Source organism: Anopheles arabiensis, chromosome 3 (genome assembly GCF_016920715.1).
Source record: "Anopheles arabiensis isolate DONGOLA chromosome 3, AaraD3, whole genome shotgun sequence".
In the NCBI taxonomy this organism is placed as follows: domain Eukaryota; kingdom Metazoa; phylum Arthropoda; class Insecta; order Diptera; family Culicidae; genus Anopheles; species Anopheles arabiensis.
In genome coordinates this window covers 2,772,803-2,800,668 of record NC_053518.1, presented here as the reverse complement: position 1 = coordinate 2,800,668, position 27,866 = coordinate 2,772,803, and the positions used below count along the sequence as shown (strand labels likewise).

The following is a 27,866-nucleotide window of genomic DNA, read 5'->3' as shown; positions in this document are numbered from 1 at the left end:
TGTTGGTATTGAAATTTTTCAGTTTCAGGTTTTTATTATTTTTCATACGTTTTCGCTACACATATCCAGTTGGCGGACTTCCGTTCCGGCGGGAGCGCGGAACGCTGCCTCCTCCACCACTCGATTATGCCTTTGCTGGTAGTATAATAGATCAACATACACTCATCAATTGTCGACCTGCGATCTTTGCACATCAGCGTTAAAAAAAGTTTCATTTTTTCTTATCTTCTTTCCCTTCTTCCTATAGTCGCTTGCATTTCTTGCTGTACAAAATGTTTGATTTTTCGATTTCCGTGTTTCGAATGCCATTTTTTCGTTGAGCCTAATGTTCGATTCCGTGGTTCGATTCGGTTGACAAAAAGGAAGATACAATTTTCATACAATCTTTTACCGGGAATTGGTTGTTGGAGCATCTACTCAGAGACATGACGTGAGACGAACATTCATTGAACTGTACTGTTTCTATCGATTGTTAGGTTTTGGTTGTTTTGGTTGATTTGGTTGATTTGGTTGCTTTGGGTTGTTTGACGGAGTTTGACTAAATTGCACTGACACTTTCTGGGCAAACTGCTGATGGTTTATGGTCTGTGGATGTGGGTCCGTTTTTATGCTGCTTGTACCCCCGCTCGGGGGACTCTATTATAGTTACTGTTTTGCTGGTGGAATGTGGTTGCTTGTATTTCGCTTTATATTGAACATGATGTTGTGGATGATGATGATGATGATGGCTTGGGGTGTTTGGGGGGTTTACAAACTTGAGTTATTTGCACACGGTACTATTACATTACAATGAATCTGCTCTATATTTATATATTCTGTATTGAAGTTGTAGCTGGCTTATATGGCTATTGATGGTTGTTATGTGTTATGGGTGGTTTGGCGAACGTTCTGTGTCTGAGAGGGTGGGTGCGCTGGGTGTGATTGTATGCCAGGTGTCTCACCCTAAAGTAGGCCCCATTCGAGCGTACCTAATTGTTAATTTTTCGCTCCTAAACCATTTTTTAAAATTATCATTATTGCATTAACCTAAACGTGAGGATTTTTCGTTGTATCCGAATCGTCAAATGTTGACGGCGATAGAGACAAGGGCAGGCAAACAAACCCAACCCATTTACCACTCGACGCGAAACGCCACCAGAACCACCAGACGACTGTAAGGATGAGATTGTATTGTATTGTAGAGGGAGCTGACTATTATTTAAATTGTGGAAGAAGTAGTGTTATGTGGTTGTGTGTAGTATTGATTGGTTGTACATCGAATTCACTCATGCATGCACTCTGATCAAATGATGCGGTTGAAACAAACATTTGTGATAAAAAAAAATAGAGAGAGAGGTTAGAATCGACATCGTAGCGACGTCAGCGCGGGGTTGGTTTGAAAGTAAGTGTGATTGCAAAAATGAACTGTGTTCTCCGGTAGAAGCCATCGAGGCTGAAAACTGCGCCCCGTCAATGGACTAACCGACGGGCTCTGGCTGCTCCTGTTTCTTGTGCGTTTCGGCGTGCTTCTTGAGGTGATATTTGAGGGCATTTTTCTGCGCAAACGATTTGCCACAGCTGTCACACTCGAAGGGATGAATGCCACTGTGGATGCGCCGGTGCACGATCAGGTTGCTGACGCTGGAGTACGTTTTCTGGCAGATCTCACAACGCACCCGATCGCCCGTGTGTAGCCGGGCGTGCTCCTGGAGTGCACGCGAGTCGACAAACGCTTTCTCGCAGGAGGTACACTTGTACGGCCGCTCGGAGGTGTGCCGACGCCGGTGGATCACTAGGTAGCTCATGGTGGAGAAGTTCTTGCCGCAAATCTCGCACTGGTACGGCCGCTCACCACTGTGCGTCCGACGATGGCGCACCAGGTACTCGGAGGATCGGAAAGCTTTGTTGCACACGGTGCACTTGTACCGGTCGTTGCCGTTCGTGGTCGCGTCCTCGCCAAACGAGGGCGCACATTGCCCAACATCGGCGGCACCGTTCTGGGGCAGGGCTGGTAGCCGCGTATCAGCACCCTCGGGCGTGGTCGTGGTTGGCAGCAGGGCGGTGTCGTGTTTTTTCAGATGGTACTTGAGTGCCGTCGATTGGGCGAAGGACTTTTCGCAGTAGTCACACTTGTACGGATGCACCCCGGTGTGGATGCGCCGGTGCACTATGAGACCGCTCGAGCTGGCGAACGTTTTCTCGCAGATTTCGCACTTGACCCGCTCGCCCGTGTGCAGGCGCGTGTGGACGGAGAGGGCGCGCGAGTCAACGAACGCTTTGTCGCAGTATTTGCACTTGAAGGGCCGCTCGCCCGTGTGCCGACGCCGGTGGATGATGAGATGGGAAGAGCGCGGAAACACTTTCGAGCAAAACTCGCACTGGTTCGGCCGATCCTTGCTGTGCTGGCTCAGGTGCTCCTGCAGGTCGTCGGAGGATTTGTACAGCTTGTTGCAGATGTGGCATTTGTACTCGGAGGCCGGACCCGTGGTCGAGCTGGCTATCATGTGCACCGTTCCTTTGCCGGTGGTGTCAGCTTGTATCGAGAGACTGATGCGCGCCAGTACAGTACCGGAGCCGCTCGTCGTAGTGCTCACCCCATTGGACGGTGGTGTGGGGCCACCGGTTGAGGTCGCCATTGCTTGGGGCAGCAGCTGCTCTGCATCGCTCGGTTGCTCGTGCTTCTTCATGTGGTGCTTCAGGTTGTTGTACTGTGGGAATGTTTTGCCACACAGCTCACACCGGTAAGGGTGTATGCCGGTGTGCAGCCGATTGTGCACAGTCAGGGCACTCACGCTGGAGAAAGTTTTCTCGCACTTTTCGCACTTGAGCCGCTCGCCGCTGTGCAAGCGCGCGTGCACGGCCAGCGCTCTCGAATCGACGAACGCCTTCCCGCAGGTGACGCACTTGAATGGCCGTTCGCCCGTATGGCGCCGCCGGTGGATCACCAGATAGCTGGAGCCGGAGAAATTCTTGCCACAGATCTCGCACTGGTACGCCCGAATGCCCTCGTGCACCTTCAGATGGGACCTCAGGTTCTTCTGGTTGCGGTACGAACGGTCGCAGATGTGGCACTTGTAGGGTCGATCGGGGTTGGTGCTGGTGCTGGTGGTGGTAGTAGTGGAGGACTGTGCCTGATGTGGCCTTCTTTCGCCGCCACCGTTCGCTATTCCAGACGGGCTTCCGACCAGTAATCCAAGCGGTGAAGATGACGAATCACATTTTCCTTCCTCTTCTTCGTCCCGGTGTATCAGCGACACGTCGGACGAATGGTGGTGCTGTTGCTGTTGCTGCAACGGCTGTTGATGCTGCTGCAGATGATGCTGTACGCCGACACCATGCGGTGGTGGTATCAGTGTTCGGCCCAGCGGCGAACCATCAGCGTCCCTTGGCAGTCCGCCAGTTCCGAACGGTGGCAGCGACATGACACTGATGCCGGTGCTAGTGTCAACGATCGTCTCTTGAATTGGGAGCTCCGTCTTGGCATGGTCCTGGTTGGGCGATTTGGCATAGGGTTCCTGTAATTGAAAGATACCAATTAGCAACTGTCACGCGCAAGAGCTCGACATATTTACTATTGGAACAATAGCTTCATCTTCGGACATGGACGAGTAGTCCTCATCATCGTACTGATCGTACTGCTGCAGACTAGTGACCTCGTGCTCGCTGAGCAGAAGCGAACCGGCCGTAGCGGGGGCGGCATTCTGCAGCGAGAGAGGTAGCAGTTGCTGCTGCTGATGAGGCCCAGGTCCTGCTGGCGCTAAATGAAGATGATGGAAGCTATTGGTGACCGCTGTTGGAAGATTGCTGCCGGCTGGTGGTTGCTGCACTGGCGCTTGCTCTGCTGTTGCTGGCGGTGGTGGTGTTGCTATGTCGTGAAATTGCTGCAACTGATCCACATTTCCAAGCACGAAGTACGTCTTCGCTGACTCTGGCTGGTGCAGTGCAGGGATGGAGAGAAGACTCCCCATGTTGGCACTAGTTGGCATTGGTTGACACTGTAAGTTGGTTGCCGTGCTGCTAGCCGTACAGGGCGAGGTGGAGCTTGGCTCAGCGGCAAAGAACTGACCCAGACACTCGCTGTCCGACCCGAACGGATCCAGGCTGCTAAGGTCGTGCTGTTCGATGGGACTGTTCACGATAGACCTTACATTGACGTTGGCACTGAGATCGCTGACGCTTTCGTTAGACACTTCGGGGGAGGTTAGCGTCGCTATCATCGTCGGCAAGTGGACCGTTCCACCAATCGTGCCGTCAGACAGCACGGACGCTGTGGTTTGTGAAGACATTGGGGAGCTTCCAGCCGCCATCGAGGGGCCGTAGGCCGCCTGCTCCTCTGGCAACGACTGTACAATGTTGCGATTGCAGATATCACACTTGTCCCTAGGCTCACAGTTACCGATGGTGGACATGGCACGCGAGCTACCATACTCCTGGCGGCAATTTTCGCACCGGTATATCTGGATGTCCGTACTCCCGCACCGATGCCGGTTGAAGCTGGTCTGGGTGGAGAATCCCTCCCCGCAAAACTCGCACTGGAAGGAGTGATCGCCGGTAAGCGATATCCGGTTGGCCTGGAGGTACTCGCAGAATTCACATTTACATGTCTGCTGTTGCTGTTGCTGGACTGCCACCGCCGATTGTTGTTGTTGTTGTTGTTGTTGCACCATTGGGATAGTGAGTGGCACAGCCGCCGTCAGCTGGGACTTTGCGTAATCGCTTCCGAATGTTTCGAAGCGCATCTCGTCGGTGGGTTTCTGTGAACGAAACAGGAAGCAGATGAAACCGTCAGCGTCAATTGAGCGTGACTTGAAACGGTTCTCAGGTGTAACGGATCGTTCCGACAGATCGATCGATCGATAGCACTCCAGAAATCAAAACAGAGGAGAAAGGGGTGAAGGTGGTGTGTGTGTTTGTGTGTTGTGAATCGATTCCATCTTGACATCATTCACGCTATGGCGCACAAACGTGACAAACGCCGCCGTCCAATTTGTGGGTGAAAGCGAATGGGAAAGGGAAAATTCTCAACAGCATCGTCGTGCCGTTTACGCGAACGGTGTGATCACTAATCGAAATAGAAATGCAGTTAAATTGAAATCGAAAATACAAAAATTCCTCTCATCTGGGTTTGAATCCGTTTGTTATGTTTTTAATTAGGCCACTAGTACGTGTAATTGTTTCTATAAAAAAGTCGCGATATGATTTATGCATGATTTATAGATATTCAATCGATCGGAGAAACCTCGTACCGTGAATGGTTGTTATTTTGCGTTCCCATTTACACGGTACATCACTAGTGGAGTGAGGTACATGACAGTTATCTGTTTCTACAAAAAAAGAACGAATGGATAACACCAACATCGAAATTCCTCCGTTGAAGGTCAAATGAAGTGAAACATCAACGTGTGAAAAGCATGTGAGAATGGGAATCGTTTTACGTTTCCCCTGGGTTTTTTGTTCTCTCTTCTCGCTTTTATGCTTGCAGATGTCCCCTTCTGTGGAAAACCATTTGCCACAACAGCGTTAACAGGTTGCACGGTCGCAATCAATAGCAAAGGTAAAGCAGAGCGAATCAACGGGGAAAAGGCAACAAGCCAAGTTCAGCTTCCGACCAGGACCGCGCGCGGTGGTGATGAACTGAATGAAAGAAGTACGGACGCAAAAAAAATAAACGAAGAATAATCAACTTCCCATTATACCACTCTACTACGGTTATGTGACGGCATTTAGTCCTTTTACTGCTTCCATCCGTGCGATGCTAACGAAAGTCACCGTGAAAGCAGAATCCACCACCAGCGAGTCAGCCAAACGAGAGGATTAGCGAGTCCTCTACGTGTCCGGGGGTAAGGACTTGGTTTGCGACACCGTTTACTTGCTGACCGTGTTTGCACCACAGCTCGCAGGACCATTTTTGGGAGGTGCGGCAGGAAAAAAAATCTTTCCAAAACAAAAAAACTCCCCCCCAAAAGCAATCATCTTCTGATAGACCACCGCCGTCCATGGATTCGATGGACCACGGATACCTTTGACGCTCCCGATGGTGTGTCGGCTGTTGAAAGCGACCGATTTGTACAGCCACCGCACGGTTGAAAAATCGGTGTCTCGAAAACAGCAAAAAAAAAGATAGGAAGAGTTAAACAATTATCCCGCTCCACTTGTCGGTGGCCGGCGGCCACCCTTGCGGTGAGCTGGGACGTATTTTTATTTGGGCATTTGTGTGTGTCTGGTTTTTTTGCTTCTTCTTCTTCTACTGCCACTTTTCGTCTCTTGTTTTTCGCGCAGCAGCATCATGGGAAATGTGTGAAGCCAGCCAGCAAGCCAGTGTTGCGCGCGCTCCCCAATCATCCCACGCGCTTCGGGGGTGATTGGTCATTACCACCGCCAAAAGGGTGGATGATGACGGTTAGGTTCGGGCCAAACACCAAACACATGGCCAAAAACAGACTTGCCAAAATTAGCATCTACCCGAAGTGTGTATTGCAATGGTTTTAAAAATAAAAAAGCGCTCCAAACCGCTTCACTTGTTGCTTGCTCAGCGCTCGGGGCCGGCCGGTGGACATTGTCGGACAACGATTCGCACGTTTCGCTACGGGAACGAGAACAGGATGGTGTGTCCTGGGGGAAGGGACAGCGCAACAAAGAATGAAGCAAAAAAACAGCAACCATCAAATATGCTCCATGCAGTGGAGTTGGTTTTTTGTTCGCTTCCTGTTGGGATTTTTTGTTGTTTCTTTTCTCCACAAAAGTGGCACGTGGCCAACGGGGCCGACCGGGGAGATTGGCAAATATACACGGTCAGTTAAACTGTTACATCGCGCTCGTTTGCGTTCCTATTCTGTGCTGTTTTCGTATTCGCATTGCGCCCAGCCCGCGACGCAATCAAAGTGTGGTGTCCTTTTGATGATCATTTTTATTTTCCCTCCCGATTTCCCATGAAGCTGGCGGGGTAAATGAGGAAGAGCATGTCATTTCACGTTGCTTTTATTGCAGCGGTTGTTTTTAAAAATAGTAGAAAGCATTGTATTTCTATCGTTTTGTGTTTGTGCCGCTTTTTTAATGCTTTTGTTTCGCTCAATCTACTGCGCCCAGCACACGCTGGCGGGCTGCTTCCCCATCAAAAAAAGCGAGGGAGCGAAAGAGCTCGTTCGCGAGGTTATTTAATTTGACCGATTTCCGGATTTGCATGCGAGGTGCTAAACTGAAAATGCCCGAAAAAAGAAAGGAAAAAAACTACTACTGCCGGGAGAGGGAGCAGAGCGCGTACGGGAGATATTCAATTAGCATTGAAATCACAACCGTGCGGCGGATCCTTTGCACGCCAATTGGGGCTCGCGCGCGCGCTCGAACCGCCGGATGATTTTTCACATTGGACTGTTTTGTACACACACTTTTTTGTTGTTTGTTTTGTTTTGTTTGGTCCAAGCGAGTTCTGTGCACAGTTTGAGCCACTTAAAAAAGAAAAACATTCACACCGTGTAAGGCAGCATTTGGGGCAAAGGATGGTAGAATGGGACCGTTTGATGGCATTTAGCTGTTTGCTCGTTTTATTATTTGTTTTCTTTTTTTCGATGCTGCTGTTTTTCGTACCGAAATGCGAAATGGCCTTTTTTGTGTGTATGTTACATTTTGTTACGCGATGATACCGGAAAGTTGGCAGATGAGTGACCGGAAAGAACCGCGGGTGGGCTAAAAAAAAAAGGAAGTGCTTTTGCACCGAGCTAAAGTGATTATGAAGTGTGAAGAGCGATTAATTCAATGACGTTTTACGCCACTAATTGAAAAGAATAGCCGGTGAGGGGAGGGGGTCTGATGATGGGGGTGGCGTGGTGGTTTGTACCACAAATTCGGTGATAGAAATGAGGTTAACAGAACAAATTAAACGAGCAAAACGATGGGATGATGAGAAAACAAATCGACTAATCGAGCCGTTTACGTGGGCATTGTCAAAGTGTGTACCATATTTATTAACTTCTGCTGATGGTGCAATAAACATGTCCGAAAAAGAGTATAAACGTAGCGCAAACAACATATTAAAATATGTTTACAGCATGGCAAATCGACACCTATGCTGTCCATGAATATTAGATTTGACTGGGCACCGGCACAGAATATGGCATCCAACCTCAATTGCTACGCTAATTATGTGAGACGTATGCCCGAAGGACTCCCAAGAAGATAATTACACCTGTTCCTTATGCCCCCCCGGAGCAGCAGCAGCACCATACCGCAGCGTCAAAAAGTTCGCGGAAAGCTCTGCATGGAAAGCGTTATTTTTGCTTGGTCGTGGTCTTATAAGTAAAGCTCAACCTACCGCCGCAGACCTACCTACCGCAGCCAACAGCAAATTAGTTCTGCTCTCTGGGTGTGGGTATGTGTTTGTGTTAAAATATAATTAAAACTCGTAGAAAACTTTGATGAATTTGTCGAATGGCGTTATATCTCGCTAGTTTGGTGGAGGATACACTGCTGGTAGAAATTCGAGGAAAAGTTCAAAGTTGCCTCGCGTTCGAAAGTCCGACAAGGCAGAAGAGTGTGTTTCATCTCGTCTCGGTGGACCGTGGACCCCATTGCAAACGAAACTGTTTCGTTTTCGCGAAAATGTTTTCGTAGTTTTCGCGAAAATGTGATGAAATCCCAAACTTGTATTCGGCAACGCGCAATAGCAAAATGAGTCTGTTTGCATATGAGGATGTTTATCATATGTTCAAAAGATGTTTGAAAAGATGTATTGTTGTGATATACTTTCCACGAGCTATCTATGCTCTTGTTACACTCTAGAAGCTCATTAAAATAAAGCTAAATGTAACACTCTTTTTAAGGACTAAAACTAACCTCAAAGTTTGGTATTACTGCAGATAAAAACAACTTTATGCCAAAGAACGCAGCACAAAACATTTCTAAAACTAATGAAAAAGTAATGAAGGGACGTATAATGAATCCGTACGTTGTTTTTTTTTGTTGGGCCTTCCAGTTTCTGACTCACCCCTCCCAACCAGTTTTTGGACGATCGGTCAACTTTTCGCCACTGTGCCGGTGCGCTTGCCAGTTTTTCATTACAACGCTTCACAGTGGAATTGTTCTGTCAGAAAGATTTTCCAAACTCGGCCCGCGCGGGGTTAGTTTGTTTGAAAATTCCTCCTCTTCTGCCTGGCCCTTTTTGTGTTTCCCGGTCCCGGTTTTTTGGCTGTCCGGTTGTCCGGTTGTGCCGAAAATGGGAAGCGAAGCGAGTTCGCTTTCAAGCCACACAGAGCGCCAAGGAGCGCAGGAAGGGCCGTGAGGAAAATGGCAGCCGGGGAAACTAGTTTCTGTTCGAAATTAAAATAACGAGACGGTGACCCTCGTAACCCTTATGGTGGTGGTAGTGTCAGATCGAGTGTGATTGTGTCTGTTGGAAAAGGATTCTTTGCAATTCTTCCACCGTAATCGGCAGGGTTTGGGCCACACTTTCTTACTCCCTTCCTTGTTCGGGCTGCGGGCCCGGAACACCGGAAAATCCGGTCCGGAGCGTCGGTCAACCAGCGCCAAAATACCTTACCCCTTAGTAAAAGTGGCTATGTATGTATGTGTGTGTGTGGCGAAGAGACTATTGCCCACCGTTTTTCGAAGGGATGTCCGTTCTATTCTACTATTCAAAATTTGGAGAATGTTGGTAGAGGTATGAGATGAAGGTTAAATTAAAACTCGACACCATCCATCTGCTTTTATGCGTCCGTCCTGTACGTAATGTGTTGCGAAAAAAGAAGAAAAAAAAACGTGCTTGTAAGGAAGAGGAGGAGAGTTGAAAAAAGGAGAATGAGAAGCTAGTTGAATAGTGAAACCGATTGGACGAATGGGTTGCTGTGAAGTTGTTTTTCATCCGATACTGAACCTATATCACACACATATTCTAATTGATATTGGTAGAAGCTGGCCGAAAAGGAAGTGACGGTGGAGTGTTATCCCAAATCTCAGACACAATCGGTGGTTTTGTTATACGTCGATGAAGGATTTGGAGCGAACCACTTAGGCTAACCTTTGGCACCGTCATCTTTACAGTGTAGAGAAATAATACAAAAACACTGTTTTTCATTAACAGTCGTGGTGAAGTAAATCATTAACAAAATGATATAAGAACAGCTTAAGCTTGACCCTTTAATTGCTTGCTTTATAATTTTTCATACTCCTGTCTATTTAAATCCTCTTCATAATGGTCTTATTTGAAAACTATTCCATAGTACATATTTAGTGAGAAAAAGCTACAATTTCTAACACGCACGCAAATAGTTGGATGAAATTGGGGATTGCACTCAAAGCGGATCGATCGATCGCCTCGGAGCTCAGCCAAAAATGTACAATAATTGATTTTACTTCCCTTTTATATTCGCCCTACACCAGCGAATCGACGAGGAAGCGGAAACGCGTTGCCCTAACCACGCGCTAGTACACAGCATCCGTGAAAGCAAGTGCAATATACACATGCACACACAAACACACTCAGTGCCTAAACATAGGTGCTTGGAGGGCTGCAAATGCAGTGCTGCTGCGAGCCCAATGCACCGGCCCGTACACGATTGGCGAAACCCACTTGGGACTGCACAGAGAGAGAGAGCGAGGGTATTGAGTGGAAGAAGCAAAAAAAAAGCTACAACGCCACCGAGCACCGAGCAGTTGACTGCGCGCTGGCGCACACGGCGTGACGGGAAAAATGTAGACATGTTTTTCCCGAACCCGGTCGGTCAGCGCCGCCGCCGCTGCACTGGTGTGTGGATGAGGATGGTTCGTGAGGATAGAGCCAGAAGGAAAAGCCTGCGCCCGGTCTTGCTGCTGCTGCTGCTGCTGCGGAAGGCTGTCGATTTTTCCATCAGCCATCTTTTTTCAATGCATTGATTGAACCTGTGCATCGGTGGGAAAGAGGGGGAGCCTATCCACTACCACCAACAACTCCCACTCCCAAATTCCCAGTAGCGTAGGCACGCTGGGCTACAACGGTGGTGAGTGTCGGTGGGTGGATAGAAACCAACGAAAGCAGCCTCGCGGTAGTGTCCCGGGTGGCTACAATCGCACATGAGCGTGCACAGATGCAGATGCAACTGCATGCCATCCCCCCATGCTAAGTCATTGGCGTGTTGGTGGTGTGCGTATTTTTCTTTTTTGTTTTTACTTGCCACTCAGCACACACACACGCACACGCACAGCCGGTGGATTATATTCGCTCGCGATTGTATTGTGTGTTAGTGCGCGTTGCGAACTAGAAAATGCACCCCGGGAAAAAGGCTCGGTAAAAACCGGACCCCCGACGCGGCATCAGCAGCAGCCTCCCGATATTTCGTGCGATATTTTTATTTCACTCACACTAACGGCCGCCGCGGGAAAAGGAGCCGTGTGGCGATCGGGATGGCTAGCGCTGCCTGCCGGAGGAGCCTTTTTTGTCCGCCATCCGACATTTCTCGCTTGCATTTGCACTGCACAAAATGCGCTGGTGTGTATGTATGGTGCGTATGTGTTCTTTTTTTCTGGTCTCGTGCGATGCAAATAGTTTTTGTTACACTGGCACATACGTGTCCAATACGTCGTGGGCATCGTTGGCGCATCCTCTATCGAGCTTAGGTTCGCTGTAGATTTTTAGTTTCTCTATTTAAAAAGTCCGACGCACGCGGAGAGCTTGCTGCTCGGCCCAATGAGGATAGCTGCCGCCATGCACACACACAAACGCACACGCACATGCATATGACAACACGTGAAGGGATGTGATCCGAGGAGGGTAGGGGTCGGGCTTTCCAGCGTACGCGAAATAAAAGGGGCTGGCCGTTCTCGCGTTTTTCTGTGTTGTTTTTCCCTGCGTGTGCAATAGCACATTCCTGGATGGGACGACGTTAGGAAAAATGTACAGAGCGTGGCCCGGCGTGGTTCGGTTCGCTAACCAACGATACTATCGAAGGGGAAGGGTAGCATAGAAGCATTGCACGCCGCTCGTCGGCAGCAAGCGAGAAGTGATAGAAAGAGAACGAAACTATTGCCCCGAGATGGGAGAGAGAAGAAAAAAGTTTCCACCAGCAAATCAACGAAGGGGAAAAGCGCGCTTGCCGCGAAAACGCATACAAGAATGGAGGATTCAACTCATTCCTCTTCCGTCCCCCGAAAGGATGTTGGAAGTACATTTGCGATAGGATAGGTTTAGGACGGGCAAGGTAAAATGGAAACGTGATCTGTGATAAGCGCAAGATCGGGACAAAGGATACGCCTTCTTACTTTGGTAGCGTATTGGAGATGCTGCAAATGTAGATAAATTAAACCATATTTATGCCCTGCAAAAGTAGCTGTTAAAATTAATTTGAAAATAGCAATTGTTTTGCAAACATGTGTGCAATGGACTGCTTTATACTTTCAATTAAATTCATAATCCTGTTAAGCTCAACCTCGGGAAAATGGGAACCAAACTCATGCACACACGAAATCTGTAATGCTCCATCACACCTTAAAGAGTTGCTGCGTGTCCTGTTTGGGTTGAAACCTCGGTTTCATAATTGTTTACAACCGCACTTTACTATCCATTAGGTTCTTTCTTGGGCATGGGGACGGCTTTTTTTACTCAAACAAAAAATACGAATGTATGCTGTAGATGTAGCAGTAGCAAATAGCAAAATCATTAGCAGCTCTTAGCGTTCGTTGTCTGTATGTTCATGTTAGTGCAAATGGACGGAAAAAGTAGGTTCAAGGGAAGCTAAAATACTTTCACGCTCGTTCTAACAGTAAATCGTAAAAAATACATGCTCACCAACGAGGCTTAAGACAAAAGGTTCCACCAAAACACCAGCAAAGGATGGAACGACACACACACCGTTGTGTGGCAGGCATATTGATAAAAATCATAAAAAACACACACATGGTTAAAAAGAAAAATCACAACAGTACCGTAGTGTGTAAAATTTACCCTCCACCACCAGAACCGGACAGAAGATTAGAGCTGTTTTTCGACCGGTAAAGAAAAATCCCCCAGGCGCATCTTACCGAGAATAACCCCATCCTACGGATGGTTGCGTTTAGCTACATTCGCCTCGCATGGTCCTTCATCCTCGGACAGTATTTTTACGCTTTTAGTTAATTTCGTGCTTCTTTTTTTGCTCAACCGCTGTGCCGTTCATCCTCCACACCATTCCATCCAAAAAGACTCGACTTATCACAACACAGTTGTGTGTGCATTCAATCCTTTACTCCCCAAAACCTGGTGGTTTATTTTATGGCTTTGAATGAGTTAATTTCATTCTCTTCACACTGTTCGCTCTCTTCCATCCATCGGGTGTGGGTCCTTCCGGATTTTGGCTGCTTTTTCTGTCCTTTCCCCGTCCGGACGGTTTGGCCGTGTAACGGGTGAATCCGGAACAAAATGCACACGCAAAAAAAAGGTGTGAATGCGCCATCCGTCGCGTGTTTTTGTTACCGTTACGGAAAGGAAGCTATGCAAGACGTGATAAATTCGGTGCGGGAAATAGAAAAAAAAAGAGTCGAAAGGGATGAACACGGACCAACCGGTGAATATTGTTCTACCGACACTTGAATGAATGATTTTTTTGTTGGTGTTTTTGAAATTGTTTGTAGACACGACAGCTATTCATTTAAAGCCATGAAATGCCTTTAAATGTAATGCAGTAATCGAGGTACTCAATTTAAGCCGAATTTTTCGTACAAATTCACACGGTTGCAACTCACATCATATTCAGGACTAATTTTTAACATCGCCCATCACTCGCGGTTAGAAAAAGGGAAACCGTAATCAAATATTGGGCTATCGACAATCAACAAAAGAAAGCCGTTAACGAAATTGACCCGTGCCCATATGGGGAAGATAAATTAAATTACACTATGTGTCTCCTGCTCGGTGGTGTGGATGCCAACAATGTAACAGCTCGGCTTACAACATCCACGTACTGCACATCACCGATCGTCCTGTGTGTGTGTGGCATCACATCACCATGTGCGCATTCTGCTTCGCATATGCCCTGCCCCTTGTCGGTGCCGGAAGTGTACCGTAACAATGCAATTAACAGGCCGAAAAAAGAGAGTGTAAACAAAATTTAAAAAACGTGCCTAAATCCACTGCAACGCTCTGCAGTGCAGGATGTATGTATGTGCAGTGGTGGGTCTGCACGCCGGCACGCTTTACTTGTTGCAATTTTTGGGGGGGAAGAGAATTGGATGGGAAAATTTTGGCAAACGGATTAACCTGCAACACCAATCGTTCCCTCCCTTGACTTCGTCCCGCTGTGTGGGAACGTGTGCATGACCACGACGCGGGAAGTGGTTGATCGGTGACACACTTTCTACAGACAGGCACAGGCCGTGTGGGCACGCCGTGACCGTGGCGTGCTGCTGGCGTTCCTGCTTGCCAAATGCTACGCCACCGGAAAAGACGCCGGCAAATGTGTCGCGTATGGCACACGCTGTCGGCTCCCTGCTGCACCCCGATGACGAAGAGAAAATAAAGAGAAAGTAGCCCATCAGACACTGGAACCGTGCGAGCGAGAGAGAGAGAGTGTGGGCTGTTCTTACGCCAGTCTCGTGGCACGGAAAGCAGACGGCAAAAGCAGCAGGAAGTCATGTTGTGTGTGACCCAGCCAGCCTTCCTTTGCGAGGCGGTCATATTTGGCGCAAAACGCCGTACGAATGCCGCCGCACACGTGGGGCACGTGGTTGTTCGCACAGTCGCCGAGCAGCAGTCAAGTGAATCCTACCTCGCCCGGCGCTTCGGCACAACGTTTTGCCCTGGCTCCTTGGCGCCGGATTGAGGGTCGGTGTTTTTTGGCAGTTTTGTTTTGTTCCTGTAATTCTGTGCTCCACAAAGCCGCAATGTGATGCATGCTTGCATTCGCGACACGACGATGCTTTGAGTGATGTTGAGGACGCGCCGTGGATGCACGTCGGAGTTCGTCGTTCGGTTGTGCAAATGTGAGTGGGCCGCGAGTTCTGTTCCGGCTGCGGCAGCGTCTGTAAGTGCCAGACCCCGGTGACTTTAACCTTTGCGCTTCCGATGCCGGTTTTTGGGGGTGCAATTGATACGTGCACGTGCTAGCAGGGGAAAGCGTGGTGGCTATAGCATTAACAGCCGGCCTATCCCACACATGCGACGGTTTATACGGCACCCACAAGCACACTGAACGTTCCCGCGCGCGCTCGCTCAGTAGCTGACTACGAACTTCGCCATTCGTGAGCATTCGCACAGCCTGGCGAATGATGACTGTTTGGCTAGTGTGTTGGGATGGCGGCGACCCTAGGGTCAAATTATACTTGCAGAATTATACTTGCAAATGTTAAATTTTGGGGTTGTATTCAGTCATTTGGTGGTGCTAGCGGCTAACTATCCTGTTCCCCAGTCAGTCAGACGGCAAATTAGGTCAAGGAAGTCATACACCGGTAATGGCTGAATTTACGCCCACCGAAATTATCCAATTTGTTGCACCGCCATATACTATCCTTCCTGCAAGGCAATTGATACTGTGTCATGCTAGTGTTTACTACAATTTTGCCCGTAAATATGCCAGTTTTTGGAAAACACTTAAATTATATAGGGACTACTATTTGAACTATTCGATTCGAAATAGGTAAATTCAATAAGAGGAGAGATATCGGAATGGGATGAGAATACAATTTAAAACCTGGTAGGTGCAGTAGCATCATCTATCACATTTTACACGGAAGATGCAGTGAAGCATACTTTAACCTAAAAGCTACTTTATATGTGTGCGTTCGATTCACCTTCCAGACCGGTCCAGTCTGTCGATCATCATCTACCTTTTTGGTGTACCTGTGGTTGGAGCCCCTAATCTCGCTCCAAAATAACATACCATCGGTTTCTATCGGACTTTTATGATGCAAGACGGTCGCATTCGATGAACTGACGGCAGGGTGGGAAATGGACGGCGTTTGAGCAGAAGGATGCGACCCAGTCTGCCCAGTCTGGCAATTGGATCGTCCACAGAATCATCGTTCTGCTGGAGTAAGCGGTCGAAAGATAGTGAAAGTTGGCATGTTTCGCTTTTTCACAATCAATCGCCAGTACAGTAGTAGTTAGTAGTCCTTTCAGGAGGGTCGTACCGATTTGCCCCGTTGGGATCGATTGCTCATTTAAATTACGCTTCAGCTTTAATATCGATTTGCTGTTCGGCAAGGTTATGAAACTATACATCCCAATTCTCAATTTATACGCTGGTCGTGTTCGGTTTCATTTCGACAGAGCAGAATAGAAACAAAACCCATTAACCACTCGCTAACGAGGATAATAAACGATAGCGAAGGGAAAATCCATAACAAATAAAAAAAGAACAAACAAACATTGATGAACTTGCTCAATAAACAGACCAGGCACACCATTGACCAGCTGGATAATAAAATATCTCTACACAAAAATTCCAAAATCGTGAAGTCCTGCAATGCTTCCGTTCGTCGTTCAGCTTTACATGTCTTTATTTTGTCGGTTTGCCTTCGTGGTATGCATCCGTCCAACGGTTCCAACCTACCGTTTGTGGCAAACAAACTCACGAGACATTTCATGGTTTTGGGCAAATAAAAAATCCAAAGGAACGCGATGAGAGCACCAACAAAAAAAAGGGACGTATCACAGACACAACAGTGCGTGTAAAAATCCACTGTCCCTACGACACGGCGAGTCCATTGGCTTCTACTACTACGGCCGCCGTCGGTGCCGGACGGTTGGTGCAAATTCAATTAATTCTGTAAAATTAAAAGATTCATAAAAACATACAGAAAATTGAATAAAAATTATGTGAAACAACATGAGCAGCAGCAGCATGCTGTGGGCGTGTATCTTCTTCACTTGTGCAAATATGTCCGAGTGATATGTGTCGCCCGTGTGTACTGTATGGGCGAGATACGGGCAGCGACGAGGAACTTCACTTCACTTCACCAGCAAATGGGAAACCCATCTAAACGGGCAGTTTTATGGTGAGCTATGCCTTTTTTTTGCAGGCGATTCCAATGAGTGAACGCGTTTTTTTTCTGGCTATCATTTCTGGCAGTAGGAACATCTTTCTGCAAATCCTTTAATTTCAATAAAAACTTTTATGGGGTTTTTTTGTTGAATTTTAATGTTGAAATATAGAATTAATCTCGTCCAATCAAACTCATCCAAAAAACACACACACACCAATGTTTTAAAGCGTAGCGAAACAGTCCTACGTAAAAGGAGAAAGAGGAGTGAAAAAACGATGTTTTTAAAACGGCAGTGTGTAGAATCAGATTTTTTCCGACGAAATACTTCATCCTCACCGTGCTGAACTCGCTTTTATTATGTGTATAAGAGGAAAGGACCAAGGTCCAAGCGTGTTATAAGCAGGACTTGAGAGATGTGATGCTCTGCACAAAGTGTTATTACGGTGCCAGTGCTTTCAAAAGGACCAGCAAAATATAATTCGATAGATCGTGGAATGGGCTGAATGTTCCTGTGAGTGTGTGTGCTTCTGTTTTTTTACTTTCCACTTATGCTTTACTATGTGCTATCCAGCGGAAAATATATTTTAAAATTTATTTTCCGCTCTAGTACGTGTTGCTGTCCTAAGGACTAGAGGAGATTCCCTGTTTTCCCTGACAAAATACGTCTATGTGCGTGTGTGAGTGTGCTTGAGCTCTTTGCTTGCGACTATCGTCAGATAGCAGCATTTTAACATTTATATTATTTGTTTGGTAAACATTGGCCTGGCCTGAGACACGCGCGACTGAAAGCGGATATGTTCCGGTAGGACTGTTTCAATGAAACGATATTTTTATTAAATTATGTTTTCATACCTACACTTCTCGCGGGCAGCCAATTGTAAAACTCCAAGCATACATATATATCGTGAATTGAAACCAGCGACCTGTGTGTGTCTGTGTGTGGGTTGTGACAATTCGTTTTTTTTTGTCCCCCGTTCTCCCCACTTGAGCCACGGGTCACGAGTTTAATTGTTGAGCGTTGATAATGAAGAACTAAGCCGCGCTTATGTTACACCAATTTGAAGCTGTTTTTCCGCGCGTAATATTATGAAAATTGGCTTAGCGACACGTTCATTGGAAAAGAAAGGACACTGTCTGGACTGGTGTTGATTAGATTACTGGCGTTGAGGACTTGGCTTATTCACGAGTCAGCGCCATCACTTGTAATATAATAATTGTAATAGTAAATCCTCAACGTTCTTGTTTAATTAAAAAAAGGCGTTGTTGATCACAGCTCAACCTGCATTTCATACTTGTTGGTTTGTCTGTTATATTTTGCATTGTTTTCCTTCATACACTTTCAAACGGGGACTCTACTTCAAAATGCATGCAAGAAGAATTACATCAGATATCTTAAATTACATTGCGTTGTTCATTTAAATCATAAGTCTCTTTCCTTTTAACCTATGCCTGACGCTAGCTGTCAGTAAAACGCTTTGAAACGAGTTCTGTAGGCTTCGTCAAGTACAACGCTCCCTGACCCTAACGCAATTTAGTTGAGTTTTTCATTTACGGGATCGGGAAATTGCATTCTACGCAAAGTACGCACTTCTCCTCGGCTCAACCGCTACGCACTTTGGCTGGGAGTATATTTTTCACTTACACACACACACACACACACACACACACACACAGACACACCCGATCCGTCTCTATGCAACTCATGTCTGCAAGTGCCCCCGACACCGCCAGCTTTCCAAAAAAACGGTACAATTCACAAGGGAGCCCTCGGGTTTACAACTTTTCTAGTTTTCGGCTTGCATTGAACCGCGTGCCTCTTCATCGCTGTGGATGCATCCATCAGCAACCATGTTGGTATATTTTCTATAAATTAAGCTCAGCCCTTTCCCGAGCTAAGATGGAGCAACGGGGAGCGGGGGAGGGTGAGGGAGCGTGGTACTGAAATTGAAATGGGTGTGTGCGTACACACAACGCACACCATCGCACGCGTACGCATATTTAATTTATTTATTTTACCTTACCCGTTCCTCTCGCCGCCCCGTACTTCTTCCCCTCGTCATCTTGTGATGAAATCGGAAAATGGGACGATTTATTTTCTACTCACTCGTGCTACGAGCTCTATTTCTCTTTTTCTGGCTTACTCACGCAAAATCGCAACATAGCCAGTATATATACAAAGAATAAACATTTCTTGAGGTGTTAAAATCATTCAAAATAGTATAAAGAGAACGTTTCTGGTGAAATTTAAGTAACAATAACGCTGCCAAGCACATGCCGGAGATAATTGAATGAAAAAACCATTTTCGTTTTCAATTGAATCGTACAGCAATAGTCCCATCCATCATTTGTGGGGGGTTAGGATTAGGTCTGGGTTATATAAAGATAAGTGTCCAAGGGCTAAAACTAAACGAAGCAGAGCCACAAATCAAGCAGCTGCTCTTGTAAATCCCCCAAGCAGCAGCAGCAGCGTTGCAACGTGACTGGAAAATACGGGGCATTTCGGTTTGAGACAGGATTTGCAGGGGAATGCAAGGCAAAAATTGCATCAAAAATACATCCGAAGCAGGAGGGTCCACGAGGCACTGAGAAGGGAGGCATAAGGGGCACCCTTACACCACTGCAAGGCGCCCACCCCAGGCTGGATGATTTCCATCAAGCAGGGACATTTACGCACATAATGCTGACCGCCGAGCTTGAGCTGCGAATCACGCTGTTCGTTCGTATTGGTTTGGGTGTGGAAAGAGTTTGCCAGAGCCCCGTGCAGAGGTAACGGCCCGAATGCACCGACTATGTGCGTCGAGTGCGTGCGAATGCATTTGCACTTACAATATAATCATCCTCCCGCTCGCTTCCCTCCGGGCTTCCAGCGTCCTTTGGTCCTTCGAAACGTGTTGTTAGATCCAAGCACAACACGCCAGGAGGTCAGTCACGGCACGGGGTTGGAACATTATCTTCTCCTGTTTCCCTTTTGGCACTTGCTTCTTCGTCCTTGCACTGGATGCACACGCACACAACTGTGCACCAAACCAGCGAAATCCCACCCGTGGCAGCATGGGAGAAAAAGAGAATCACCGAGAGACGGCACTATGGTGGTGGAAAAACAGACAGCGTGCAAATGAGATGGGAGAGTGTGTGAGCAAACTGCAAATCTGCAGAGAAGAAAACGCATAAAAGAGCGTTGACAATGACAGCGGATGATGCACTTGCTGCTCACGCACTTTTAAATCCTATGCACCGAGCGTGCTGGCCGGCTGCCGCTGGGGCAGCTGGGTGGTGCAGCAGCCAACGCTCTAGTGCATGTGTGCATTTGCACACGTCAGCGCCATTGCACTTTGGTTGTTTCGCCCAGTGTTCATTATGTATTGGGTGTTATCGCTTCGCAAGTGGCATGCTTCACTGTGTGTGCAAACGCATACGCATACAAACACACACGGCAAGAGTCTCCGGCCGAGCCGAGCGGGAATCTTCCACCATGATCTAAGCTGCAGCGAAAGAGTTTAGCTCTGCTGGGGCTGCCAGCTCTCATTATTTTCCGGTTCCGGACGGAACGAATCGGGTGTGTTTCGTGCATAGATTGAGTTTTGTTACTTTCCCTATATACCACACGTTGCTTCGCTGTATGAGTGCGTAGGTGTACAGACAGAGTGTGCATGCGTGTGTGTGTGTGGTTGTATGTGTATGTGTATTGATATGAGCAGGGGTAGTAGAAATCCAGCCAGCAACGGTGTTCGATGGAGAGGAGAATCACGTGGAGCGCTCCACTCTGAAGAAAAGAAACGTACCTTTACGTCCTCGGCCCCTGACGATTTGTGAAGTCAAACCACAAAACACAAAAGGGGAAAGATTGTAATGCAAGCAATTCTTTACGGTTGCATGGTGCTGGTAAAATGTATTGCTAATTTAAAACTGAAGGAAAGAAGGAAATTTGTTCTATTCTTTTACAAAATCCTGTTTCAACTGAGAAACAACTTTTTATGGTTTTTTTTTGTCGGGGAAGTTGTGTCGTCCTGAAGTCGTCCAATTAGGAACGTTCGACGAGAAACAGGGCAAAAAAGCGCTCTTCGCAGTAATTAAGAAAAAAACGCAATAAACGCAACGACACCAACCAATCCTATCGGAAAACAAAGTGACACTCACAAAAAACTACACACGCGCGTAGCATAAACGAATCAGCGTCAACTGAAGTTGGCAACAAAAAACGCCGAAAAAGTACCACACTCACCAATTCGTAGGCGATACTTGTGGAGCGAAAAATGATGAATATGGTAGGAAAAGCGATTAATGATGAGGAGATGCTAATATAGAAAAAAAAGAAAATATACGATGGAGACGCCTAGTAAGTGATGCGATCGTTATCGCAATCCTGTCGTTATTTTTAAAGACAACTTTCACAAGATGAGACTTGCGTTTCAAAATTTGAATTTTACTTTAAAAAAAAACAGATAAGAATAGTTTTTTGCATCACTCACCTCAATGGTGTCTCGTCCTTTTGTCGAAACCATGGAAGGTTGCAACAGCACTTGCTGCTGCTGCTGCTGCTGTTGATGTTGATGATTGTGGTGTTGTTGCTGTTGGTGTTGTGCATGTTGTTGCTGTGGGATGGTTTCGGCCAGCCCTGCAATCTCACCGTTGCTAATATTCGTTGCGATTGAAGTTTCTGGGTAGAAAATGGAGTTACCCAACTGCTGCAGCAGATCGGCCGCTATGCTATTGTCACTGAGATCGTCGATGTTGGTAACAAAATCTAGTCCGGGATCCAGAAACACACTGGACAGGATCAGCTCTGGATTAAAATCCGCCGTGTCGAATGCATCGATCATTGTGGCTCTATGTGTGCGCATTGCGAGAAAGGAATGAAAAAAAGAATGAAAAACAAAAGATAAATCTTGGAAAAAAGGGTTGAAATTAATAGGATGTGATTACTTACTCTTTCATTTTGTTGTTTTATTCCTATTCGTTGCACAATAGTTGCTCTCTTTATCTCTCTCCCGTTCACTCTTGATGAAAATATAAACGAGGAAACGTACCAGTACCAAACTGTTTCCTCTATCGTCGTAATAAATAATTGTTAAAGAACTTTGCTACCTTCTCGAATCAGTCAAATTTAATGCATTCCGTTTGCTAAGTGTTGCTTTAGTATTCTAGTACTAGCAAACTAGGTTCTTTGGCCAATGCGTTTGCGTTTTGTCATGAACTTCCTGAATCTTTTATCCGTTTCTTCCAGTTTTTTGTGTATTTTATAAAACCGGGCTGACTGTTGCTGGACAATTTTTGTTTTTGCTAATGAACGTGCTCTTTACGTTACGATTGACGTGTTGCAAAAACTCGCATGGTACATAGATTGATGGTCAACAGATATAAAACATGTTTTTTTAGCTAAACATTATTCGTCTCCCTAAAACATTGCGAAGTAATTCTTCCGCAGCTCGAAGCATTCTTTCGCCTGTGTCGCCCCGTCGTTGCTGGTGTGTCTGTGTGTACGTGCGAGTAGTCCGCCTCTTGGTGTCGTGCTGTAGTAGTGGTAAAAGATACAGGCCGGTAGTGCCGAAGCTGAGCAATTTGCATCTCAACTTCCCAGCCCTGGCTCGGTACGTCGGAGCCGCGCAGTCGAGATGAAGATGAAGATTTTCTTGCAAAGATCGAAATGCTGCGCAAGAAAATGGTGCGTTTCTTGCCTTTTGAGGCAAGAAGCGGGCAGAATCGTTCTCGCTCTACGCGCGCTCGTTCTGGCTCGTTCCTTCGCAGTGGTTTCTTTGGTTTGGGGTGGCTCCTCTTTTTCGCGCGAGCCGTCCTTTTTGCGCACAAAATCACGGTACGATTTTTGTGCGAACGTTGCTGAATCGCACATACAGGACAGGAGGAGGAACAATTTTTGGATGAAATTTAGCTAATCAGTTGCAGTGAGTGTGGTACGTACTTATTGCACTTGCGTTTTGTTTACCCTAGTCTAGCACTTAAAAAAGCCCTTAATACAAATGAGGTTGCGTTAGGATGCGGTTTTTTGATTACTTTTCTCTTCCACCGACTAGAAGGCGAGAGCTAAGATGTGGCACCGTTCTCGTGCTGGATGTTGCTCCCGGTTAACGTAAAGTATTATGCCGATAGATATTTACTTATAACCCGTAAAACACACCGACCGTCGTAGTTATTCGAATTCACTGTTTGCTGCTCGAACCACACAAACATATACACCTTTCATTTATCACATGCTTTCCTTACACTAACGGATATGGAATTTTTTATTGCCACACTGCACACTCTTTTCTTCCGCACAATAGCACTTGTTATTTGACCACTCTTCCTCAACTGCAAGCCTACAATAATAATAGCCCTGTCTTGCACACCATTCGTTGCACACACCGTCACTGTCAATGCGTTGGCATTGGTAGATTTTTCCAACGTTCGCACCGGCCCAAGAAGCACTGATAGATGCACGCACTTTTACATTCGAAATCCATCCTCGCCATCGGCCACCGTTCCCTAGACCGACGTTTAGCAGAGAGTTCCCTTGTTTTACTTTCCTCGAGACGACCGTCTCAAGCGCCGTAGCTTTCCGACTGTGCAACGGAGTCAAGCTTGCTCGCCATCGTAGTTATCTTCTCCCGTCATCAAAGCCTTGCTCCTGTCGTCATGGTGCTCGCACTAGTGATGGTATTAGTACAGGGTAGAGTAGTAGTAGTAATGCTAGTGTGTGGGTAGAGTAGTTTGTGTAGTAGTGTGGGATCTCGTTCTCTCTGCTCCTTGGTATCGGGTTGGACGATGACAGAACGCGCGGAGAGAACGTGGCGTTCCTTTATGACCGCATCCGCCGTTTGGCAAGTTTTGCTATAGTTTGATTTTCCTCAACTTTCCAACACCCCCCGTCGTATGTGGTGCGTGAGGGTGTGTGTATGTGTGGTCGTTAGGTGTATCCAAAAGTATATAATCCGTGCTCGTTTGCCTCCGTAGCTTGTAGCTCCTTTGCTTTTGCTGGTCGTCGTGGTCGTCCTTGGCAAAGTGACAAGATTTCGAGAGGGCAAGATCAGAAGCAGCAGCTGATTTCAAACGATGTGCATATGTGTGTGTGTGTGTGCGAGCACACGTATGGAGAATTTCAAATTCAATATGAGTTCGTTCTTTTACTACAAGCACAAATTCGTACGGGAAACCTAAGAAAGTTGCCGAGAGTTGGAGTTGTTTTTGAAGTTGTATTGGATTTGGGACGATTTGCCAGGATATCGACACACATCGAAGGTGGTGGTAGTTTGTGAGAAATGTTACTTCCTTATAATACGTTTTGAGGAATCTGCAAAAAAAAAATAGAAAAGACAAAAAAGTTTAATAAAATCATCACTGTAATGTTGCCATCTTACCCTAACGAGAAGCAAACGTCTGTCCAGTGCGTTAGACGCGTTGCGACTCGGCACAGAAAATACAAAACTCATGCGAAGCGCAAACCTTTGGTGTGCAAAAAAGGACGCAAAACAACCCCACAATCGCATCAACGTACCCGCAATAGGGGGGGATGACCCGCGAAAAGGCAACGGAACAATCGAGGCAAAGACGAAACGGTGTGGTGTGCTCCACGGATGCTTCCCAGGCGCTTACATCGATCCGCACGCAGAACACCAGGTCCAGGTCAGGATCCGGACCGGAGGGCCTCGTGCCACAGTTCACATCCCTGCTGCACTGCTACTGGTCTTGATGCTGCTCCGGTCCTATCCCTGACGCTGGTAAATGTGCACTGACGCCGTGCTGGACCACGCCACAAGCGCACACCGCCTCGGTCCACGGTGGCGACAGGCAAAAAGTCGTGGCATCGTGGCGGAGAAAAAATAGATTGCAAAAAGCAAAAGGCGTGAGCGAAGGATCAGCTCCCGCACACAGACACACACGCTCACACATACTCCCCGGGTTGTACTGCAACTGCCGCATCCTGTCCGCGGTTGCACTTGCGTTCTTTTTGCCCTACGCTCGGCGCGCCTCGCAACAGCATGCCATCATCCCGCCACCGTTCCTGCTCCGCCACTCTCCCTGCCCAGACACTGCTGCGGTATGGCAGCTGCATCGCAGTGTGGGTGCGTACGCACATTAGCCAACTCGGCGCTGCATCTCGCCTATGCACATCTTTGAAATTTATTGCCGCGATGCACCGATGCATCGGCGAACGCAGCGAGCCACATTCGAGAGGAAAACGTGCGTGCGTTGTTTTTTTTGCGCTATTTCTCCTCATTTTGCTCATTATTGCACTCTTTTTGCATGTCTGTGTGTGTGTGCGTGTGTGCGTCTCTCTCTCTCTCGGCCTTCTTCGCTCTTTTTGCGTCTCTTACTTTCTATGCAAATCGATCTCACTCCATTTTCTTTTATGCATTTCTGTCGTGTGTTTGGGGGCAAGCTGCTGGTGCGCTCGTGTGTGATTATATATAAACAGAAAACATATACATTTGACGCGCAATTGCGATGGTACATGGTGGCCGCTTGTTGGGTACACCCGGTGACCTCCGTATCCTTGCGTGGGCATTACGAACGCGGAGCGTTTCTAGTTCAGGAACGGATTTTTTTGTCCTTTCTTCCCAACAGGCATTCCATCCCGTTTTTTCGCTTTGCTGTTTTATCTCGCACTTCTTTTACTCGCTCGCTCGCTCGCTTTCTCGTTCGAAACGGTGTGGTCTTCGAAGCGTGTTCACACATTCTATCCCTTTTTATCAGTTTTATTTTGACACGGATCGTTAGCAAAGTGGATGGAAAAGTGCATAAATTGTTGCAAATCATGGTTGTTACATCTACTGGATGCAAAAGAAACTGAGCTCAAACCAAAAAAAAATTTACTACAAATGAATAAGAGTTTTCGAATAGTTTTAAGCTTATAAAAAGTGTAAACTTTCATATGAAAGGAATCGAAGCAAAAAATCATGTTCATTAAACTACTAACATTTAAATGCAGATTATTCGATTGTTCATATTTCTGTGTAATTTGTAGCAACAAAAAAACATATGCAATTTCTCAGCTTAATACCGATGAAACATTGACGAATGCGTTATTTCACTAGCCAATCATCCTGAAATCCTTTCACTACTAATCATTTCCTACCGCTCGCAATAAAAATGCAACGATGTGTGTGGTAAACCAAAATGCAACGTTCAGCAGCTTCGCCTTCTTTCCGCACTGACAACTCTTGCCCGTCTTGCCGCAGCCATCATCTCCCCATCGATCAACCGGCGGCTCTAGTGGTCGCTTTATACCAGTGGAATAGAGATGGGAAAACAGGGACTAAGCACACAACAAAGCATATTCGGAAACAATCATCTAAGCCCTGCTTGCGAACAATCATGTGCGTATTCGATAGATTGCTCTATGCCGTATGTGTCTGTGTGTGTGAGGAGGGGGAGGTTGATAGCAAATTAGTAAAAAAAACAATCAATCCTATGATCAATTTGCTGTTATACGTATCGGGGGTAACGACCTGAACGTTGATTCAGTAGCTAATGTTGAAATTAAGTTTAATGAACAACGTCACAAGTACTGCATCACCGAGCACGCGTTGATAATGTACCATTGGGGAACGTTACAATCTTGTTTAAAACGATTGAATTATTCGAAAATTATAGGGTGCTTCCAATAAAGCGATCTTGTTTTGTTAACAAAATTGCACACAACATGAGTGAAATATATTTTTTAATGAAAGAATTCTTTCCAAATTTGATCTGTAAAAACGTTTCATTTATTTTTCAATAATTACCTTCTGATTAGTTATCTCAACTGGCGAAACGACATGTTTGCTGCAAAGATACGTGCGGAAGGTGGCTCTTCAAACTGCATTACCAAAATATTTCACATAATTTTGAGTGTTGAATTTTCACAATTTCAATTTATACACTTTTTACTATATTTCATCTTATTGCATTCATCACACACTTGTCAATTTTACATTACATTAGGTTTCCAAGTCACAGAAAATGTCTTTTAAGATCTCACTTCTTACAGTAACTGCTTTGCGATAATTCAACTAAATACACTGGCAATAAATGACTTTTTATCAACTTCAATTTCACTTCACAGTTTTTTTATTCACCATTAGATTTTTATCATTTCTAATGCCAGCCAGGCAAACGATTCATCCGTTGGCCACGGTGTTGCGTCACGGAATGAGTTCGAAGGCGTCCGCAGAATGTCTTGTTCCCGTTTTTCGGCGAATGCGAAATAATAATGAGCAGCGAAGAAATGGCTACACACACCAAAAAAAAAATACACGCCAATACACCCACCACCATTCGGCAAAACGGCCGAAAGTAAACGAAGACGCGCTCTGGCAAGGATGCGAGAGCTATCGTTTCTTTCTACTTTCTTACACGCGAGGAAGCTGCCCTCGCAAGAAAGGATATACCAGCGGGCGCTAAAGATCCTTCGCCGTGTGTATATTTAAAAAATAAATAAAAACGACGAATATATAATACGGAGCAGCAGCAGCAGCAGCGCCCTCCGTGAAGAGGCGCAACGAATAAAAAAAGTCACGAAAGTGTTGGCGCACCGTTGGTTGGTAGTAGTGGTTCGCTAGTAGGACGACGATGTCGGGATCGTGTAGCAAAAACACAAAAAAAAAATTGGGGAAATGAAAGAAAGCAAAAGGTAATAAAAAATAATTCTACTCCTTTACCGGAAAGAGAGAGAGAAAAAGAGCGAGAGAGAGATGGAGAGTTATAAAAAAGACCGAGAACATCCCACTCCTTATTGCCTTCTCCTTGCGCAATACTTTCTTTCACGGCATCGCGGTAGTGGGAGGGCTTTTTTCTCAGTGGAATCCTTCCGCTTAGCATGATGTATACACGCACAATTGTACAGTTTTATCGCGCTTTATCTCTAACCAGCTACACACACACCCACACACATTCACTCACACATACACCTAAACGCCCTTCGTATATAGCAACGCGAGCGCGAGATCTACGCGGGTTGCAAATTTTTCCTTCGGCCACCACCGGCCGATCCG

At 46.5% G+C, this 27,866-nt stretch overlaps 1 protein-coding gene across 3 annotated transcripts; it reads right to left on the bottom strand.

The window, feature by feature from the left end:
* On the bottom strand, window positions 1–27,866 carry LOC120903056. Of its 3 annotated transcripts, XM_040312253.1 has the most exons (6): window positions 27,775–27,866; window positions 26,619–26,894; window positions 21,827–24,184; window positions 21,369–21,726; window positions 3,552–4,733; window positions 1–3,494 (listed from the first exon to the last, which is right to left on the bottom strand). In XM_040312253.1, the coding sequence occupies exons 3-6, from the start codon at window positions 21,832–21,834 to the stop codon at window positions 1,458–1,460; spliced, it is 3,585 nt and encodes a 1,194-aa protein (XP_040168187.1). In that variant the 5' UTR covers window positions 21,835–24,184; window positions 26,619–26,894; window positions 27,775–27,866; the 3' UTR covers window positions 1–1,457. The 3 variants fall into 3 exon arrangements, with proteins under 3 accessions (XP_040168187.1, XP_040168185.1, XP_040168188.1); XM_040312251.1 differs by lacking the exon at window positions 27,775–27,866 and having other exon boundaries at window positions 26,619–27,112; XM_040312254.1 differs by lacking the exons at window positions 26,619–26,894; window positions 27,775–27,866 and adding an exon at window positions 24,389–24,667.